Genomic DNA, 20667 nt, shown 5'->3' with positions numbered 1-20667 from the left:
CATCTGGTACATGTAAAAGTGCTGAAAACAGTATTTGCTGTAGAGTCCTCTCAGAGAGGACATGGTATTAGAGCTGTATATTTAAGAAGTAGGAACCTCAGATTTACTGTGATCACAGGTGGCTTGGAATTGGACTGTGCATAGTGTTTGGTAGATAAAAGAAACAAATCAGGCTAAAATGAAAGATTTACTTTGAGCAACTGAAGACAGGAGTTGAGACTGTATCTCATGGGCTCTAGGTAGCCATCTGCTATGGTCCGAATGGTTTTGTCCCCGTCTCAAAAATTCATGTTGAAACTTAAGCCCAATGCAACAGTGTTGGAAAGCATGGCCTTTGGGAGGTGACTGAGTTTTAAGAGCTCTGCCCTAATGAATGGGATTAGGTACCCTTATAAGAGGGCTTGGCAAAGGGAATTTTTACTCTTGCCCCTTCACCTTCTGCTATGAGGACAGAGCTTTACTCTTCTCCAGAGAAAGAGGCGTTCAATGTGCTATCTTAGAAGCACAGATGGGACCTTTACCAGACAACCAAACCTGCGCATGCCTTGATCTTGAACTTCCCAGCCTCCAGAATTGTGAGAAAATAAATTTTTCTTCTTTATAATTATAATTTCTTGTAATGTATAATTATCCAGTTTGTAATATTTTGTTATAGCAGCATAAACAGACTGTGACAGTTAATATTGAGTGTCAACTTGATTGACTTGAAGGATGTCAAGTATTGATCATAGGCATGTCTGTGGGAGTGTTGCTAAAGGAGAATAACATTTGAGTCAGTGGGCTGGGAAAGGCAGACCCACCCTTAATCTAAGTGGGCACCATCTAATCAGCTGCCATTGCAGTTAGGATATAAAGCAGGAAGAAAAACGTAAAAAGGCTAGACTGGCCTAACCTCCCGGCCTACATCTTTCTCCCATGTTGGATGCTTCCTGTCCTTGAACATCAGACTCCAAGTTCTTCAGTTTGGGAACTCAGACTAGCTCTCCTTGCTCCTCAGCTTGCAGATGGCCTATTGTGGGACCTTGTGATCGTGTGAGTTAATGCTTAATAAACTCCCTTTTATATGTATCTGCCCTATTAATTCTGTCCCTCTAGAGAACCCTGACTAATACACATACTAAGACACCATCCCATCGAGATGTCTGAATACAAAAATAACAAGATAAAATGAGTGTCTTAAGAAGAATTGTATTGATAGTGGATTTGAGATAGCAGACAGTGCAGGAGAAAGGACTGGTTAGGCAACAGCAGAAACCCAAATTTGTTTAAGACAGTAATATTTAAAATAAACTTCAGCCACATTAAATTTAAAGGAGTTTGAGCAACGAACAATTCACGAATCAGGCAGCCTCCTGAGCCAGAGTAGGCTCTGAGACTCCAGCACAGCCACATGGTGGAAGATGATTTACGGACAGAAGAAGGAAAGCGATGTACAGAAAACGGAACTGAGGTATACAAACAGCTGGATTAGTTACAGGTTAGGGTTTGTCTTATTTGAACAAGGTTCAAACAACCGGCTACATTTGATTGGCCAAACTCAGTGATTGACAGAAGTGTGGGCTATGGTCTGTTTACTCCTCCACTTATTATAGTTCACGGTGTACACAGAAACTTTTAGGCTGAACTTAAAATATGTAAGGAGGCTGCTTTAGGCTAAACTTGATTTAACAGTAACTAGGAATGAAGGTGAAAGAAAAAAAGGATTTTAAATAATTGTCTGTACATGGAAAATTATCAAGATGAAGGGACAAAGAAGACAATGACTGAATGACTCAGCCTGAGTGACTCAGCTTCAGGCGGGTGAGAGTGACCTCGTGTCAGCTAGGTGACTTAGTAGAAGGTAAAGCCCCAGATCTCAAAAAGTATAATTAGAGATTCACAGAATTTTAAAACTGGAAAGGGTTCTGGAGATAATCTATTTTAGATCCTTTATAAGAGGACAAAAAAAAAAAAAAAAAGGCAAAAGAAAGGTCTGTGACTCAATCCAGGACAGTAAGCATGGAGGGGGGCCATAGTGTAGCAGCACCTACATCCTCTCGCACCAGGCCATCCTGCTTGTTTCCCCATCCTGACCATGTAGCTCTCTGGACAGTGGTTCTCAAGGTCTGAACCGAGGACCAGACCCTGTCTGCAGTCAAATTAGGCAAAATAAGGGAAACAGATAATTTTTCAAAAAGTTAATCATTTAAGGAATCAGTCTTTACTCTGTAATCTAAGTTCCTAACTCAATCTTTGTTTTAATTTACGTATCTGAAAAACCCACAGGTGTGAGAGTCATTTCTCTGTAGGATAGCAAGTTATGTGTGAGCTCTCTTTCCCAAAGCACAACAGCAGGGGGTAAAGAAGCAGCCACAAAAAGGATGACAACAGCGTTTTCCTGGCTCTGCCCCAATCCCCACTGCCAGGATTACAGCCATCTTCCCTTTGTTGTAATTCTCTTGCCATAGGGGTGGGCAGGAGTCCCGACAGAGGGGCAGGGGCGGGTGAGCGGCTCCCACCACCCAGAGCTCGGAATCACTGTCCCTCGGCCGCAGACCAAGGCTTGGCGGTGGCAGCTGGGGCGTGGACATCCATTCTTTGATAGAGCCCTGTGGGATTTCTTTACTCCTCAGTCATATGTAAGGTACACTGCAAAAGCGGCTTCAAGCCCCCTCCCCAGCTAATTACCTTCCCGGAATGACGCCTCAGCCCCTCACAGAAGCAGACCCTAGTGGGCTGTCCCGTCTGAGCTCCAGAGAGGCTCTGCCGCCCGCCGGGATCCAGGGCTGCGTTCAGTCCCGGGGGACGTAAAACCCGACAGGGGATAACGGGTCACAGCACCGTCCTGGCACTAAGTCACGGGACTTGGGCACGCTGGGTTAGCCGGCGGGAAGGCCTGTGGCGGCAATCACCAAAGGTCGAGCAAGGGCTGACCCATTTCCTCCAAAAATGAGCCAAAGGGAAAGCAGTGCCCCGGAGTCAAGGGATCGGGGCTACTTCTCCTTCAACTAGCGGCGGGAACAAGTCATGCTACTGGGGCCTGTTTCCTCAATTGTAAAATGAGGGTTCTAGGATTCCCTCTAGGAATGTAAGATTCTAAAATCGAACAGGCTTTGGTAACACCGCCGGGCGGAGCCTCACGGGGCGCCGCTGGAATGCAACGACAGGACTCGCCACAGCGGGAGCTCTCTCCAGACCCTACTCTGGCCACGTGGCTGCGAGGTCAGAGGGCAGCGTGCGCGTCCCCGCCGGGCCTGCGTGCGAGTCCCCGCCCAGCTGTCTGCAGAAGCCGGGCCGGGTGGGCGGGGCGCAGCGGGGCGGGGCGCGCGAGGAGGGCGGCTGCCTCTGGAGTAGGCCGGCTGGAGAAGAGAATAGGCGGCGGCCCGGCTGGGGAAGAGGGGTGGAGGAGGCGGACCGGACGGCTGTGTGGGGTACAGAGCGTCGCCGGGACAGAGCGGAGCAGCTGGGCACGGCGTCCAGGGCAGCTAGGGCCTGGGCCGCGGTTTGGCCGCGCTGGCCGGTGAGTGTCGGGAGGCCCGCAGGGGAGGCCGGCGCCGTCCGCGCTGCGGCGGGGACCGAGGCGGCGGCCGGGCAGTTAGAGGCCCGCAGCCGGGATCGAGGCGCTGGCGCTGGCGACCGTGGAGTCGACGGGCCCGGCCTGGAGTGGAGGAAAGGCGGCTGACCCCGGTCCGTGCGCGTCCCGGGTCGGCCGTCCGGTCGCGCTGAGAAGGCGTCCGTGGCGCTGGTGTCCGCGCCCGGCCGCATGCCGGGCCAGCCGTTGAGGTCAGCAAATGGCGACTCGAGCCCCTAGGGCACCGACCTCTGTGTTCCCCCCAGTTTGTGTGTCTGTGTAGTGGGAAGGGACGAAGGAGGAGTTAAACTTAGGGAACCCTAAGCTTCTTGTTCAGTCTGGCTTTTAGAAACTTGGGTTCTTTGGGGACAAACGGGTTAAAGTAAGACTAGGGAGGCATCATCCACTATCTGCACGGGATGAGCAAAGTTGGTAACTTTTCCATTCATGGAAGTGAGAGGATCTTATCCTTAGCCTCTGTCGTTATTAAAGGGAAACTTCCTTATTTTGCAGACCTGAGGTTATTTGTGTTGTTCCAAGACCTGCACCTTGGAACTGCTTTGCTTGGAAGGGGTTTATAGAGCGCATGCTGAATTCAGAGTAATCTGCCAATATGTTTTTAACGTGTGTATTTGGGAGTATAGAGGCAAAGAGGCAGAACAGTATGTATTTACCATGGTCCTAATACTCCATTTCCGTCTCCCTTTCTCTTGTTTTTCTTTTTGAGCCCTGTCGTAAGTCCCAAATAAAAGATGCCTGGGAACGAATTGACCTTTTATTCCATGATTACTTCGTTGACTCTGATCCAAGATGAAGTTATTTATGGGCATTATGATATCGGTGTAGATTAAGTTAAAACTCTTTTAATACAAAATCCCAAACTTTTTAAATTTCCATTTGCTCAATTTCAATACTGTTTGTTCTTTAGAGACCTATGTAAATTATATTAACAGGTTTTGCATTTGCTCATACTAAGGTTTTCCAAAGCAGTCAAGTTGTTGACATGGCAAAAGGAAAAGAGTAGCATAAAATAAACCTTTAGGGTTTTTCAGAGGGTTAGATTTCAATATGCGGTTTCCGCTGAATCACTCTTCTTAATGCTTAGTCACTGTTTCTCATCACAGAAGTTTAATTGGGGGTAACATGGTGTTTTGCTAACTTTTAAATTGCCAGTTTGTTTTACCTAGCACTGTAGTGCCGTGACGTAACTTTTTTTTTTTTTTTTTTTTTTTTAAATTCTGGAAATGGTGGAGTTTCGTGAATGCTATAAGAGAACTGAGGTTTCCAATATAGGCACACTTAATGTATACCAAGTGTACTAGGTATTTAATTTCAATCCAGTATTTCTCCCGGTCTAGCATTGGGGACTTCTAAAAAGTGTCCTAATATATCATTAAAAAGCAATATTATATAGGTAATGATAGCGTGTATAGAGAGGTACCTTAAGGTCACCAAAATAGGCATTGGTTAATGCTTACTGTTTGATATAACATGTTTCTAAGATGTGAATATTTTAATGGGTAAGCCCTATGCTATTCCGTATGATTTTGGATAAATCTTTTAATTCAGTTCCTAAGACTGCTTATTTGATAAAAGGAGTTAGTACATACTATAGAATGTCATTGTATTTGTAGAATTTTTTGACATAAAACAATTGAGTCAAAGGCTGTATAAAATGTAAATTAAATTCAAATTCAGTGTGATGAACTAGAGGAGACTGGCCTTAAACAAGTTGCTTCTATATTTTAGGTAGGTAGATGTTAGATACAGACAAGCGGATCAGTTAAAACCCAGTCTATGAAAATCTTTTTTTTAAAGAATGGGTAATGTTATTACTAGGTAGTTCCTCATATGATTGCATTTAATTAATGATCTCATAAAATAATTACACTTACAATTTTGTGTATGTAAGTGTGGCTGTTGTGCAAATCGAAGTACATCTGGTTTCTGAGAACTGCATGTTTATATCCTATTGGACATACACATAATTGTAAACAACCTTTATAAAGTTCTAGATTGTTTCCAGAGTAAAGTAATTGCCTCAAGGTCACTAAGCTGAGACTCCTTGGAAGCCCGTTCCCCCATGTTGTGTTACCTGTTTTGATAAACTGAGTTCTGCCATTTGGGTGGATTATTTTTATCTGAGTATCAACTCAAATAGGTTCTAGTCTGAGTATTAAATATTTATTAATACTATTTCAATTTCCTGTGTAAGTCTATGATCGTTTCATTTGCTTATTTAGTGGAGAACATTGCAAATAGATTTCGCTTTAGAGTATGCTACTCATGACCATGACCATATTTAGAAATGAAGAATATATGTTTTGATATATCTGGAACAATAAAACGTAAAAAAAAATCCGTATAATTAAGTCATCCATTTTATAAATGAAAACGAAAGTTTAATAAAAGAATGTATACATTGTAATCCATTTAGCCATTTGGGATTGAAAGCTACTGCTTTGAGTTGGTAATTTAAGGATAATGTCTTTTTGATTTTGTCTAACCACTGCCCCCCAAACCCACCTCTTTTTAAACCGTAAGATAAGATGCCTAACTGAGGTATAGATTTATTATCATTTTTTAAAGCTGAGTGCGTCTGATAAACAGTCAGTAGAGGTACTATGCACTAGTACCTCTGGACTTTACAAGGGATGAGATTTGCACTGGAAGAGCTTATAACTGATTGCTAAATTTGAAATTTCATTTGTGGACTTAACTTGTAATAATGGTTAATTAATTGAACAAATCTGTCTATAGTTATATCAGCCTTACATTGGAACAGTATATTACTGTTTTAAGTATATTTTATTTAATACCATGTTAATTGTAATACTAAGCTGTAGGCTGATAGCACTTCCTATTTTGAACTTCTTTTTCTCACTCTATTCAGGCACCTTTGCATGTGTAGACCTTAATCTCTTCCTTTCTTTTTGAACCCAGTGCTTCTGTATTCATTTTTTTTTTTCCAGTAATTGGTCTGCAGGTTTGATTAAGGAATTAAAATAGTAGAAAATATAAGGTAAATGCTTCTTCCTGTGTTTCTCATATTATTATTATTTAAGATTTTAAAACAATGGAAGGTTGAAACTAACTTTCTCTGATTCGCTTTTTTAATAGATGATTTGTCTTACTCCATATATAATGCCTGAAACATATTACTTATGTGCTCAACATATGTTTGAGCACCATTGACTTTTTATGGCCAGTACAATGAAGTAATTTTGATTCAATTTGATTGATGCCAGATCTGTAAGCTATTTTTATGTGGAATATGTAGTTTTCCATGAAATGAAGACTCTGATTTGTCCATTTCATTATTTTCTTATATTATAATTATTCATGTATTTAACACAAATGAGTCTCTAATTGAGGCAGAATTTTGAATGTAGGGAGCATAAGAATGAATGAGACAGAGATGATTCTGACTTTCATGGAGCTTATAGTTTTCCTGTGGAAATAGATATTAAACAAAACGATGACTTAGAGTTGTCACTAGTATTACCAGGGAAAAAGGCAGTGTGTAATGAGTATACACAATATGGGATCCATACCTTGTCTTTGGAGTATGTGGAAAAGGAACACATAAGCGGAGATTTAGGGTTGAGGCAGCAGGGGTGTGTGGGGGAGGAAAAGATATGTGTATCTGTCTGTGTATTAGAGGTAAAGGCAGACATTAGGAACAGCCTTGAAGCAGCAGGTTATTTTGAATACATTAGATGGCTCTTATATTTTAAAATCATGCTAATTTGCACTTCTTTATATTTACTTACCTCCTTATGTATTTTAATGAATTTTTAAAAATACTTTTTTGAGGGCAATGTATTTATGCCTTTAATGATAAGATCTCATTTCATTATATGGGAAAATGCCATGTCTTAGAACTATTTTTATGAATTGCTTGTCAGCCACAGAGTATGAGTTGGCAAAGAACTTCTCTTAGAGAAAATTGAAAGAATTGAAAACATTTGATGATTTACTAATATTTTCAGGTCCAGCGAAACTTTTCCAATAATTTAAATTCAATGTGTAAATTATTAGAGATGTTAGTTGTTTTCTACTGTGCCTGCTGTGTAACTGATAAATAAGAGATTGATGTTTTTCAACCTGTTCTACAGGATTTACAGGCAATTGCAAAATACTTTATAAAGGCACATTTAATTTGATCGTAGTGGTCTTGATTAGATGGAGGATGGATCTAGGAGAGTTTTAAATTCTGAAGCTGAGGGTTCTATTCTCAGAATACTCTTCGTATTGACTACTGTATTTTCTTAATTTTTTTCTTAATATAGTTAATAGGAAAATGGAATTGAAATTCACTCCTCATTTGTATGGCTATTTTAAGAATTGTTAAATTTAGTAATGTAATGTTTCGTACACTTATACTGAGCATTATCTATGTAAATTATTCTTCAAATAATTTAAAACATATATATTCAAAGCAGAGTAAAATGCTAGTATAATTGGAAGAGACCAAAAGACTTTCTTGACCACAGGAGTGATTAAGTACTGGGATAAACTACAAGCAAAGTTGTGTAATCTCCATTACTCACATAACGTCTTAACATTGGATCACCAGTTACAGAAGTGCCGCCTTGTTTTTAAACTTTTATAAGTAAACATACCTGTTATTGTCCATGGATGTTGATCGGACATGGAGCTAGAACGTATAGTCCTAGCTCTGCCACTTACTAGGTAGATGACCTTGGCAAATCAGTTACTCTTTCTGAACCTCAGTTTCCTCCAGGTTGTTATAAAGACATGTAAAGAAGGATAAAATAGGCACATAATTACTGTTCTCTCTTCCTTCTAAGTCTACTTCAGAAAATAATAAATGTTATGAACTTGTTGCTATGAATGCTTTTTTAAAACCTTATTCAAAGGGGGATGGATAGTGTAAAAGAGACTGTCTAACTGAAGCTTGACTACTTTCCTTCTACCTTTGAAAATTATGGCTGTTTTTGCTTTTAACTCAGACCCTGTTTCAAGCAGTCGCTATTTTAAGCACTTTTGAATTAAGTGATATTTTTAAGATGTGTTTTCCCTGGTGGTGTCATGTGATGGTGTGTACAGTAACATAAAGTGTCCCTAAAAGTTCTGAGAGCACTGGTTACTTCTGTTGAAACTGCTTGTATTTTTAGGTTTCTCCCTTAGTAACAGTCAAGCTTGTAACCTTCAGCATGTGAGATCAGCTCAGTCTAGTTCTTGCAAAATAAGAAAGCCACAGCTGTTTTCACAATCTAATCACTCAGTAAGATTTGTTGTAATTCTTAATAAAGTTTCTCTTTAAATGTCCGGTTAATTTTCAAATGTTTGTCACTAGTCTTTTCCTATATGACTATTTTAGTATGTCTATTTTTATAGTTCTATACTTATCTTTAAAATTCATGAAGATAAACATTTAAAATATTCAACTCATAATTTGTAATTTTAACACAATTTAAAATACAATTTTGTTGTTGAGTATGTACCTTGTCTTTTCTTTGACATCATTGAACACCATAATATCAACTTGGAACTTTTCTACTGAATCAAGAAAAACTCTGTTGATATGATTCAGGTACACTTTTGTTCTTCTAGCTTGAGGAAACTCATGCCTCAACTGGAGAAAAAGATAATAGCAATTGAGGAGTGATTAATTAGTTACCTGGAACCAAGATAGATTTTATGGAAAACTATGTCATAGGGTTAACAATCTCTTATGCACTGAGGTGAAGAAAACAGGGTAAGAATCACTTCCTGTCCAGAAAATTCTTATCTACTACAATGCAATTTAATTTTGGAAATGTTGAACTGAGTTGCCCGTGCCATATACAAGTAGAAATATATCATAAGTAATCCATTGTAGAGAGTGAAGAGGAGTTTGAAAGAGGAATCTGGGCAGGATGTATAGATGCATTTTCAGCATATGTGTGGTAATTGAAACTTTTGGAGAAAATGAAAGCACCCAGGGAGAATGTACAGAATAAGCAAAAAAATGACACAAGCCCTGAAGAAATGCAATATTTAAGTAATTATTATTGAGGAATAGTTAAGAAAACTAAGGGTAGAAGAAAGACTGGAGTGACATCATGAAAAATAAGAGGATGTAATAGTCCCAAAATAAGAGATTAGTCATCATCATGATATAATGGCCACAGAAGATGGGGTCTGGAAAAATATGCCCTCCAGATTTAGTATTGAGGTTCTCAGCAGAGCAGTTTTAATAGGGGTAGTAAAAATAGAACCAGAATAGAGAGTTAAAGGACATATAGGAGATTAGAAGTTTTTTGGTGGTATTTTTCTTTAGAAAGCTTGACTGGATAAGAAAAAAAAAATGGTGGCAAAGGGCGGATGTTATGTTATTTCAATTATTATTATCACTTTTTGATACAGAATCTCCCTCTGTCACCCAGGCTGGAATGCGGGGGTGCACAATCATGGCTTACTGCAGCATTAATCTCCTGGGCTCAATTGAGCCTCCTGCCTTGGCTTCCCAAGTAGCTGGGATTACAGGTGCATGTCACTATGCCTGGCTAATTTTTTGTTTTTGTTTTGTAGAGAGAGGGTCTTACTATGTTGTCCAGGCTGGTCTTGAACTCCAGGCCTCAAACGACCCTCCTATCTTGGCCTCCCGAAGTGCTGGGATTACAGGTTTGAGACACCATGACTATTATTTCAGTTTTTAAAAGTTAAATAATCTTTTAAGTTTTTATTGCTAATAGGAAACACGCCAGTAAAGAAGTTGATTATACTAAAAATACATTGAATAGACTAATTGTAATTAAGTCAATATATTATGGTTAGACTTTTATTTTTGATATAAAACTTTTCTTTATAAAAGTTACAGTGCAAATTTTAAAGCAGGAAAGACTTAATCCTTTCATGTTATTTTATAGAACTATTTCTCTGCTTAAAATTCTCAGTGACTTCCAGTTGTAAAAGTGTGAACTCTTTAGAGCACCATAAAGCACTCATCATGATTTGCCTTATTCCTTTCTGGCCTCATCTCTTACAGATACCTTGCATTTTTCCCTGTGATTCAACAGTACTAGGGAACTTGAGGTTTTGCTAATTCATGCTTTTTGGTATTTGCATTTGCTATTACTTCAGCATTGAATGCCTCTCGTTTTTACCAGTTTACGCTCCCGTACTTAAGACTTCTCTTTCAAGACTACTGTGAATTATTCTCTAATCCCTACTCATATTGATTATTATCTTCTCTATTGGTACCATTTTACTTCTGTCATATGGACCACATAAAAACGACACTTTTTTACTGTCTTTGACATCTTGCTGTAGCTTTTTGAGAGGAGGCACTGTGACTTGCTAATCTTCATATTGCCACACCAAACACAGTGCCTGATCCATGATAAACAATAAATAGGCATTTAGTGAATGAATGTGACCCTCAAAAGTAAGTGATTTGCCCACAGCCACAGAGCTTGAGCTACAACTTTTATATCTGGATAAATTCCTTGTATGTTCTAATTAAGACTTAATTTGTTGCAGAATTTATTAAGTCATATATAGAAGGAAGGATTAATAGATGAAATCTTAAATGAATTCATTTAGAAGGGATAAAAAGAAAACTTCTAATAAAGTTTTAAATACATTAATGAAATTCATACTGTTCTCTTTTAGTAATATGAGGTCTCTGCAATGTGGGGTACAATCAAAATCAGTTTAGTTGAAATTAGAAAGATAAAAGTGAAAACACTCTGAAATCTAAAATGCACATTAACTTGTTTTTAACATTATATAGTATACAGTATTAGAATTTAAATCATATATTTTGAAACTTTTGCCCTTTTAGGCATATTGTTATATGGCATATAAAAATGAGCCCTTATGACATTCTGTAGTATTGAATTGTTACTAGAATATAAGTGCTTACATCCTTTCAAGACATTGATTATATGTAAAATTAACTGGTTAAGTATGTTTATTTTATATATGTCATCCTAAAATAAACCAAGATATTAGATACATTAGTGATTTAATTATTAAACAATTTTGAAAAATCAACAATTTTTTGGCTAACTTCTTATCTTTTTCCATTTCATCAACCAGAGCTGTGCTAGCCATTATGGAGGAGCAGCTGCAGCATTCCCATTGTGTGAACTGTGTCAGTAGACGGTGCATGACTAGACCAGAGCCTGGGATTTCCTGTGATTTGATTGGTTGTCCATTGGTTTGTGGTGCAGTTTTCCATTCTTGTAAAGCTAAAGAGCATCGACTTTTATGTCCATTTGAACGAGTGCCTTGCTTAAATAGTGACTTTGGATGTCCGTTTACCATGGCCCGAAATAAAGTTGCTGAACATCTGGAAATGTGTCCTGCAAGTGTAGTGTGCTGTACTATGGAATGGAATCGATGGCCAGTTAGTTATGCAGACCGGAAATCATATGAAAATCTAAGCAGAGATGTTGATGAAGTGGCACAATTGGATATGGCCTTGGCTCTTCAAGACCAAAGGATGCTCTTAGAATCCCTCAAAGTAGCCACCATGATGTCAAAAGCAACTGATAAAGTATCCAAACCTAGAGAACAAATCTCAGTTAAATCAAGTGTCCCAGAAATACCACATACTAATGGTTTGGTGTCTGTTGATGAAGAATCTTATGGTGCACTTTATCAAGCTACTGTAGAAACAACCAGAAGTTTGGCTGCTGCTTTGGATATCCTGAATACTGCTGCAAGAGACATTGGCATGTTAAATACAAGTATCCCAAATGACATGGATGAAGAGCAAAATGCGAGAGAAAGCTTAGAGGATCAAAACTTGAAAGACCAAGATCATCTTTATGAGGAGGAGATAGGAGCAGTAGGTGGAATTGACTACAATGACACAAATCAGAATGCCCAGTCTGAACAAAATGGTTCAAGTGATTTATTATGTGACTTGAATACAAGTTCTTATGACACTTCGGCTCTTTGTAATGGCTTTCCTTTGGAAAATATATGTACCCAGGTCATAGACCAGAATCAGAATTTACATGGTGATTCAAAACAAAGTAACTTAACAAATGGAGACCGTGTGGCATCAGATGGCACTTCAAAACCTTCCAGCTCAGTTGAGGTAGCAGCACAACTTAGGGAAATAATACCATCCAGTGCTTTGCCTAATGGCACAGTTCAGCATATCCTCATGCCAGATGATGAGGATGAAGGTGAATTGTGTTGGAAAAAAGTAGACTTAGGGGACTTGAAGAATGTGGATGTCTTATCTTTCAGTCATGCTCCTTCATTCAATTTTCTTTCTAATTCATGTTGGTCTAAACCAAAGGAAGATAAAGCAGTAGATACATCAGATTTGGAAGTTGCAGAAGATCCCATGGGCCTCCAAGGAATAGATCTGATCACAGCAGCGCTGCTGTTTTGTCTAGGAGATTCTCCAGGAGGTCGGGGTATATCTGATAGCCGCATGGCTGATATTTATCACATTGATGTTGGGACTCAGACTTTTTCACTTCCATCTGCAATATTAGCTACGAATACAATGGTTGGGGAGATAGCTTCAGCTTCAGCTTGTGATCATGCCAATCCACAGCTTTCAAATCCAAGTCCATTTCAGACACTTGGGCTGGATTTAGTATTGGAATGTGTCGCTAGGTACCAACCCAAGCAGCGTTCAATGTTTACCTTTGTGTGTGGACAGTTATTTAGAAGGAAAGAATTTTCTTCCCATTTTAAGAATGTGCATGGTGACATTCATGCTGGACTCAATGGCTGGATGGAACAGAGGTGTCCTTTAGCTTACTATGGTTGTACCTATTCTCAGCGTAGATTTTGTCCATCAATACAAGGAGCGAAGATTATACATGATCGCCATTTGCGGTCATTTGGAGTTCAGCCATGTGTATCTACAGTATTAGTGGAGCCTGCTAGAAACTGTGTGTTGGGATTACATAATGACCATCTAAGTAGTCTTCCTTTTGAGGTCTTGCAGCATATTGCAGGCTTTCTTGATGGCTTCAGTTTATGCCAGCTCTCATGTGTATCCAAGTTAATGAGGGATGTGTGTGGCAGCCTGCTTCAGTCTCGTGGCATGGTCATACTGCAGTGGGGGAAAAGGAAGTATCCAGAAGGAAATTCATCATGGCAGATAAAAGAAAAGGTTAGTGTAATCTTTACAGCCTTTTATTTGACATAAAGAGGGCTTTCGTAATACTGCTGAATTAATACAATTAATATCTTGTTGAGAAATTGACCATTCCCTAAAACTTACTAAATCAATGTGATGACAGAATTTTTTTAATGGAAATTAGTAATGAACTAGGATAGTTAGAATTGTTTGCCATAATTATAGGTTTACTAGAACTAGATTATAATCTAATATGGCAGAGACCACGTATGTTTCAATTTTTCTATAACAACTCTTGTTTGGATCCATTTTACCATCTTCTAATTTGGACTCCATCTGAAAAATTTGCATCATAAGATAATGGAGGAAGTAAGAAGAGGGTTTTTTTCCTGCTTGTAATTGTTTCTCCATTCTATGGCCATTTCGTTCTTAGGTTTCAGGTATAACCTAAATAGCGAGAGATGAGAAAAAGTTATAACTACGACTGTGGTCATATATTAAAGTGACCAGAGGAACATAAATGGATGAATGAGGAAATGCTTTAGGGCTCGTGTGAGAAAACAGTAGGGCAGTAGGATTTGATATTTTGGGTGGGGACTCGGTTTAGTGAAGTCCAAAGAAGTGATGCATACTGTATTGGAAACTTGAGCTGGAGATTTAGGCAGACCTAAGCAAATCTAAGCTACACCATTTTCCTTCTGTGATACCCTACTTTTGCTCAGCTTCTATTTGGCACTACTCAGTAGGAACTGGAAGGCATTACAGATATCTTTGATTGAAGGTGTTTTTTATTTTTGAACACTTACAATATGAAACTTTTACATTTTCTAAAGTGGAAACAATTGTGATAAACTTTACATTTAGTTGCACAGCATTCAAACTGGTTACTTTATTTGTAGCACCTTTAGGTTTTCTTTCATTCATTGCACTGATTTTTCAGAATTCTACATCCACTTGGTTTCCCTGAGGCTTTGACCAATAAATGATCACACAAATTGTTTCATGATTTTTTTTTTCCAAAAGGGAATTTCTGATGGCAGAAAGTTTCTACCACTTGTGTTTGTGTGTATTTTTGTTTTCCCTATGATTTTGTATCTTTTCTTCTCTTTGGGATGGGACACTCTTAGTATGGTCTTTTTATCTTTGCCTACTAGTATTGACATATGGAGTGAAATGTTTTTTTGGGGATTCTGTAATCATTCCTGCAGAAAATCTCGCCTACTCTTCAAATTTAACTCGCCATCGTTTATATAGATTACTCACACATCTGTATCCTAGCCATTTGCTCCACTGAACTCCCAGACACTATACACAAGCATCTACTGGACATTTCCACTTGATTGCCCTACAGCTTTCTCAAACTCAACATATCCAGCCTACTCCAGTCCTCCCCCTCTTAGTCTGAGAAAGTGGCACCATCCTCACCAAGTTTCCTAAACCAGGAATTTAGGAGTTATGTTGACTGCTTTTTCTCCCCCCTTTGTTTTTATTCAGATAATCATGAAGTCCTCTTTCTCATACCTCTCAGGTTTGCTTCTCTGTTTGCACTGCCATTTCCCAAGTTCAGTCCCAACTTTAGTAGTCTCCTGGACTACAACAACAGCTTCCTTCTAACTGGGTTCCTACTTCCATTTGGGCCCTTCTACAATATATACACAAGAGCTAATGTGATATATATTTTCTTGAATACAATTCTTACACTGTCACTGCAGTGCTTAAAAACGTGTTTAATATTTGTTCATCACCCCGGGATAGAGTCCAGCTCCTTAATAAAACATTTGAGACTTTTCGTAATCTCATCTTTATCTTTTCACTTTCCTTTTCATTTTATACTGTAACCACGTTGATTTACTGACAGTTCCCTAATGTTTTTTCTTGCATTAAGTCTTTAAAGTATGCCATCCCTAATACTCACACTTGAGCACCTGCAATATGCTACTCAGTGTGCATTAGTACTTGTATTAACTTACATAATCCACTGTCCCCATTTTACAGACAGAGGTTAAGTAAGCTTGCCAACTAATTGACTTAGGAAACTGGTTTCTCCATCTTTTGATCTTCATCTTTCTTGCTGTGTCCTGCTTACTCTTCAGGTTTTACCTCCTGAAGATAGCTTCTTGGCACCCAAACCCTGACACCTTCTGAGAGTTGCACTGCTCTGTGTTCCTGTGGTGCTCCATTAAATACCTCTACTAAAGCACTCACTGTGCTGTTGTGAAATTGATTGATCAGTTTCAGTCGCTAGACTATAAATTCCTTGAGAAGTGGGACTCTCAGGGAACCAAAATACTCCCTTGCATAGCAGCTACTATGTAGTAGGCACTCAGTAAGTACTTGATGCGTACTTGGATGAAAGATGGATCCATTACTAAGAAACCTTGTAATCAGCAGGGGGAGTCATACATTTTCTTTTGCCTGCTTTTCCTAAGTTTGTTTCAGCAGACTCTCAGTTGTACGGAAGTAGAGAGACTGCCTGTCTCCATTGAATCTTTCAGCTAATTCACCTGCCAAAGCTTAAGGAAAACTCCTAATGCCTTTGTAGTTTTGTGAGCATAGGGAATGGTAAGGGAGGCTAGTGACATCTATACTATCACTAGGCCTTCACTGACTCCTGGGAAATTACTCCGTAAAGGGTATTTGATCATAACCCTAAGGAGTATAGGAGGTACCCTTGTGCTGAACAGTGGGGACTTTCTATTGCTAGTTGACAAATAATTGGTTTCCCACAAAATTTGAAGACATCTAGCCACCCCGAGAAGATATTACCTTGCTTTCCTGAGAAGCAATAAATGCTGAGGGTTTTGCTTAAATCTGGCACTCTCTAAAGCAGGGGTGTCCAATTTGTTGGCTTCCCTGGGCCACATTGGTGGAAAAAAATTGTCTTGGGCCACACATAAAATATACTAACTATAGCTGATGAGCTAAAAAAAAAAAAAATTCAGATAACGTTTTAAGAAAGTTTACGAATTTGTGTTGGACTGCCTTCAAAGCTGTCCTGGACCACATGCTGCTCACGGGCCCCGGGTTAGACAGGCTTGTTCTAAAGCATCTGCTGTTCAACGCGTATAAATTGTTCCCTGTATCAACATTTGCCTGTTGATACACTTAGCAGGGATGCCTAGGCCTGTCCTACCCCATTCATGCTTGTTATCTAGGTCTGTCCTGCTCTGCATTCATGCTTATTACTTATGTTCAGGTAGCTATATGTTTCAGTTGTAAAGATGACGGGCATGGGGCACAGTCTTTGCTGGACTAATAATTTGACAGTGCTTTAGGGCCTAGAGCTGTTGGGTGGACAAAAGGGGAAGAAGCCAATATTTTTACCTGCAGACATGAATAGGGATGGCAGGTGAATATTTTGCCTAGAAACATGTTTTACAATGATATGAACTAAAATAGGATCCACTTTATAAATATTATTTTTATATAAAATTTCAGAGCGATTTTGAACAAATCAAAGTACTTGAATATTATTAAGCACCTTTAGTACTTGAGAACAGCAGGAAAATAAGCTTACCTTGGCATACAATATTCTAGGGTATTTTTTAGTACTGATAGTATAAATAGGAATGGGAGAGAAAAATCTGGAGGAAAAAAATAACACTTGCATTGTATCTCCAGAGTGTGGTTAGTTCTAGATAGCCAGTCGGAGAGTATGAAAGAATAGTGTGCAGTACATAATATTTTAGGAAATGGCTCTGAATTTGTGCAGTTTTAATTTTATAAAAATCATTTTGTAAGCCAGATTGGGGTGTGATTTTTAATACTGAGTTTTGTCTTTCATTGTTTTTAAATTTATTGAAGTCATAATGTCATAGAAGTGATTTACCTTGTAAATATTTGACAGATATATTTGTATCCAAAAGGATTTACCAATTTTTAATTTTATAGCTATTTGAAACTTTATATTGGATGCTTCTGCAATAGCAGAAATGTACGCAGGAGCAAAAAGTGTGTTTTGATTCTCTACAAATTGACTTGTTTAAATCTAAAGTAGAATTTTCTTGTAGGTATGGCGATTTAGTACTGCATTTTGTTCTGTTAATGAATGGAAATTTGCTGACATCCTAAGCATGGCTGACCACTTGAAGAAATGCAGTTACAATGTTGTCGAGAAACGGGAGGAAGCAATCCCTTTGCCATGTATGTGTGTGACACGAGAACTCACTAAAGAAGGACGTTCACTACGCTCAGTTTTAAAACCTGTACTTTAAAAGTTGTAATTTTACTTGCACATATATGCAAGCACCTAGTATAATTTCTTTGTAATATGTGAAACTTTATTAATGTATTAAATATTACAACTAGCTAAATTTATTGTCACTATGTATATAATGTTTTGAAGTGACATCTATTTTTATAAAGTACTGTTTAGTTGGAAAAAGTTGCCTTAATGTTTGAAATGTGTGAAATTTGTGGAACTTGCTGGACAGGGTGATTTAATTTTTAGCTGCATAATTTTAAGAATTAGTATTTTCAGTGGTGTGCATATTTTGGTTCCTAAATTTTGCTTCTTAAACTAAAATATCCTGACCAATTCATTCCTTGTTTTCTGTGGGTTGCAACCCATGCAATCAAAAGCAAAACTTTGATTCAGATTTTTTACAGCATAGGTTTTCATATAAAATATTCTCAATTTCTTAAGCACTGCCATAAGATCATCATAATGTTTTTGTTTTTTAGTGCTTCCCTATACAATTGTTAATGCACAAATGATCTCTAATATATACTTACATATGTAAAATCGTAAAGTTTGATAATGCAGTTTATCATGTTTTAAAAATAATCCACAAAGATGTTTTTAATCTCATATACTTACAATTCAACACAGAGTGACCATGTGAAGCTTTCTTTTTTGTTAGATGCCACATCCAAAGACTCATCGCAGTGTGTTATATGACAGGACAATGCAAAAACAAGCAAACAAAAAGCAAGCCTGTGAATATACTGTAATTTGAAACTGCTCCGGGTATTACATATTTGCTGGATATCTAATGTTTTAAAAGATAATATACCTCATTTTAAGTTTGAATTGGGCATATTGTATAAATTTCAAATATTCAGAATGCAAAGGGCTTAACTATTAAATTTTTGCCTTTTGATGTTTATAAACATCACAACTGTGTTGTTTTAAGACATTTAAAAACATGAAATTTGTTATCTTTGTAAAATGACAATCATGTAGAAACGTGTTTCGGTTGACAATCTCTTTGAAACGTTTCCAAGTTAATTTCCCATAGGCTTCACCACCAAGGAAGGAAGAATTGCATCTTTGCGTAATGGTCAAGGTATAATGCAAAAATATACCTATTCTTGAAGTAGTTTATTATAGTTTTCAAATTGATTTATACCATTATTAACCTGATGTGGTCTGCTTAAAAAATGAATATATCAGTGTTTAGAAATAAATTGCAGAGGTGGGGATATATACTTAAACGATTTGTCTTTAGCATTTGGTAGTCTGAAATGGTGACAGATTACTTGTTAAAATTGTGAAAACTCTGTTGTGTCCTTTCTTCCTACATTTGTCCCTGAGAGTGCTCTATGATTACTAGGTTCTTGATTCCCATATATGGCAATCGGGCAGAGGCGTTCCTTGGGCATTAGAGAGTTCCGAAGCTTAAGATTTGTTTTGGTTGGGTCAAGTCCTTAGTACAGTTGAAAAATATAGCATTAAAGACTAATCAATTGTTTTGCCTCACCAGTCATTTTAAATAGTAGAGTACTTATTTCTCAGTGCTTAAAATTTCTTTTTCAACTGTGAGATTGAATAAACAGTCTGTATTTCTGTGAAAAAAAACAAAAAAATATATAATACCATAAAATATAACTCTACCTTTTAAAGTTTTGCCGAAGAATATGTCTGTGGTTAGGATAGCACAAGCATTAACTTTTGTTTTATAGTTATGCTTTTTAAAATTCATTGGTTTCAAATTTAGACTTCTTATTTCCACACTGGATTATGAGATATTTAATAATTTTCCACCTTATATTTCTTTTACACATTTTGCTGTTCTCTTTTTTGTTACTATTATGCCACCATACCATTTTGTTAAAATGTTTTCTTTGTGAAACATTTGTTCAAGTTCTAATAAAATTAATATTTTCCCTTAACATGGCTCAATACCTTTAAAAGCTTCATTTAAATAAAATTTTAATACTTGTTTGACAAATTCCAACACAATCATATTGTTTCTGTAGTGTGGATTTTCTGCATGTTATGGTAGTTGTTGATTATCATTGCTCACACATGTTTTACTAGTGAACCTTAATTTTTTAAAAATATGAGACACTCATTAGTTAGCTTTCTCTGATCGTTCAGTGTCTCGAAAGTAATACCACCTAAGTTCACTGAAAGGTGGAAGAGTTTCTAGCATGGTTATATCTCAAAGTTGTCATGGAAACTATCTGTCTCTCCTCTTAAGTATGAAAAGGTTTGTATGTTGGCCTAATAGATTGTACTTTGAGAAGTCATCATTGATTCGTTAGTCTTTGCTAAATAGCAAGGTAAAAGGCAAGCATCAGGATGGAGGGAAGTATTTGAATTCACTTTTATCCTCTGCCTCCTTCCCCAATACTGCCTGTTAGCTTAATCTTTCTGCCTCCCTTCCTCTCCCAGGACCCAGGAATCTGTTTTAACAAGATCTCCAGGTGATTCTAATGCACAAGAGTCATCTCATTCTCTTGTTTAGTGGTTGTGTAGAGTCGTGAACATATTCAGATTGTAGGGTAATCAAAGAGTAGAAGTAGACAAATATTGGATTAAATCCTACAAAATATTTTTAGGGATCTTTTCAACCCTATCAATACGATGTTTTGAAAGATTGGATCTCTTGTTTATAGTAGTATAGAACCTTTTCTGATCCTTTTCTCACTCTTTTTTACTAGATTTTGAGACTCACAGATCTTACAGCAGTGGTTCCTAAAGTGTGGTCCTTGGACCAGCAGGAACATCAACACCTAGAAATTTGTTAAAAATGCAGATTATTAGGCTTCTCTCCAGACTTAGTGAATCAGAGGAACTCTGGGGTGGGACCCAGGAATCTGTTTT

General features: G+C 37.9%; 1 protein-coding gene and 1 long non-coding RNA gene across 4 annotated transcripts in view; one reads left to right on the top strand and one right to left on the bottom strand.

Moving 5' to 3' along the window:
- The window catches only part of LOC108539847 (uncharacterized), a 75423-nt gene extending 72200 nt beyond the window's left edge, over positions 1-3223 (bottom strand). Inside the window, exon 1 of the long non-coding RNA XR_001888501.1 lies at positions 2668-3223. This is a non-coding gene — a long non-coding RNA (uncharacterized LOC108539847). The remainder of the gene's footprint in view (positions 1-2667) is intronic.
- Positions 3224-3307: 84 nt separating this feature from the next.
- FBXO30 (F-box protein 30) lies at positions 3308-19789 on the top strand. 3 transcript variants are annotated; one of them, XM_017888786.1, is made up of 3 exons: positions 3308-3499; positions 11603-13649; positions 17627-19789. In XM_017888786.1, exons 2-3 carry the CDS (start codon positions 11619-11621, stop codon positions 17828-17830), a joined length of 2235 nt encoding a protein of 744 aa, XP_017744275.1. In that variant the 5' UTR covers positions 3308-3499; positions 11603-11618; the 3' UTR covers positions 17831-19789. The 3 variants fall into 3 exon arrangements, with proteins under 3 accessions (XP_017744275.1, XP_017744274.1, XP_017744276.1); XM_017888785.1 differs by lacking the exon at positions 3308-3499 and adding an exon at positions 3506-3762; XM_017888787.1 differs by lacking the exon at positions 3308-3499 and adding an exon at positions 10145-10183 and having other exon boundaries at positions 17627-19728.
- Positions 19790-20667: the final 878 nt, after the last annotated feature.

This window comes from Rhinopithecus bieti, unplaced genomic scaffold (genome assembly GCF_001698545.2).
Source record: "Rhinopithecus bieti isolate Rb0 unplaced genomic scaffold, ASM169854v2 scaffold_18358, whole genome shotgun sequence".
Taxonomy (NCBI): Eukaryota; Metazoa; Chordata; class Mammalia; order Primates; family Cercopithecidae; genus Rhinopithecus; species Rhinopithecus bieti.
The sequence above is the reverse complement of the archived record's forward strand: the minus strand, read 5'-3'. Positions and strand labels throughout refer to the sequence as shown.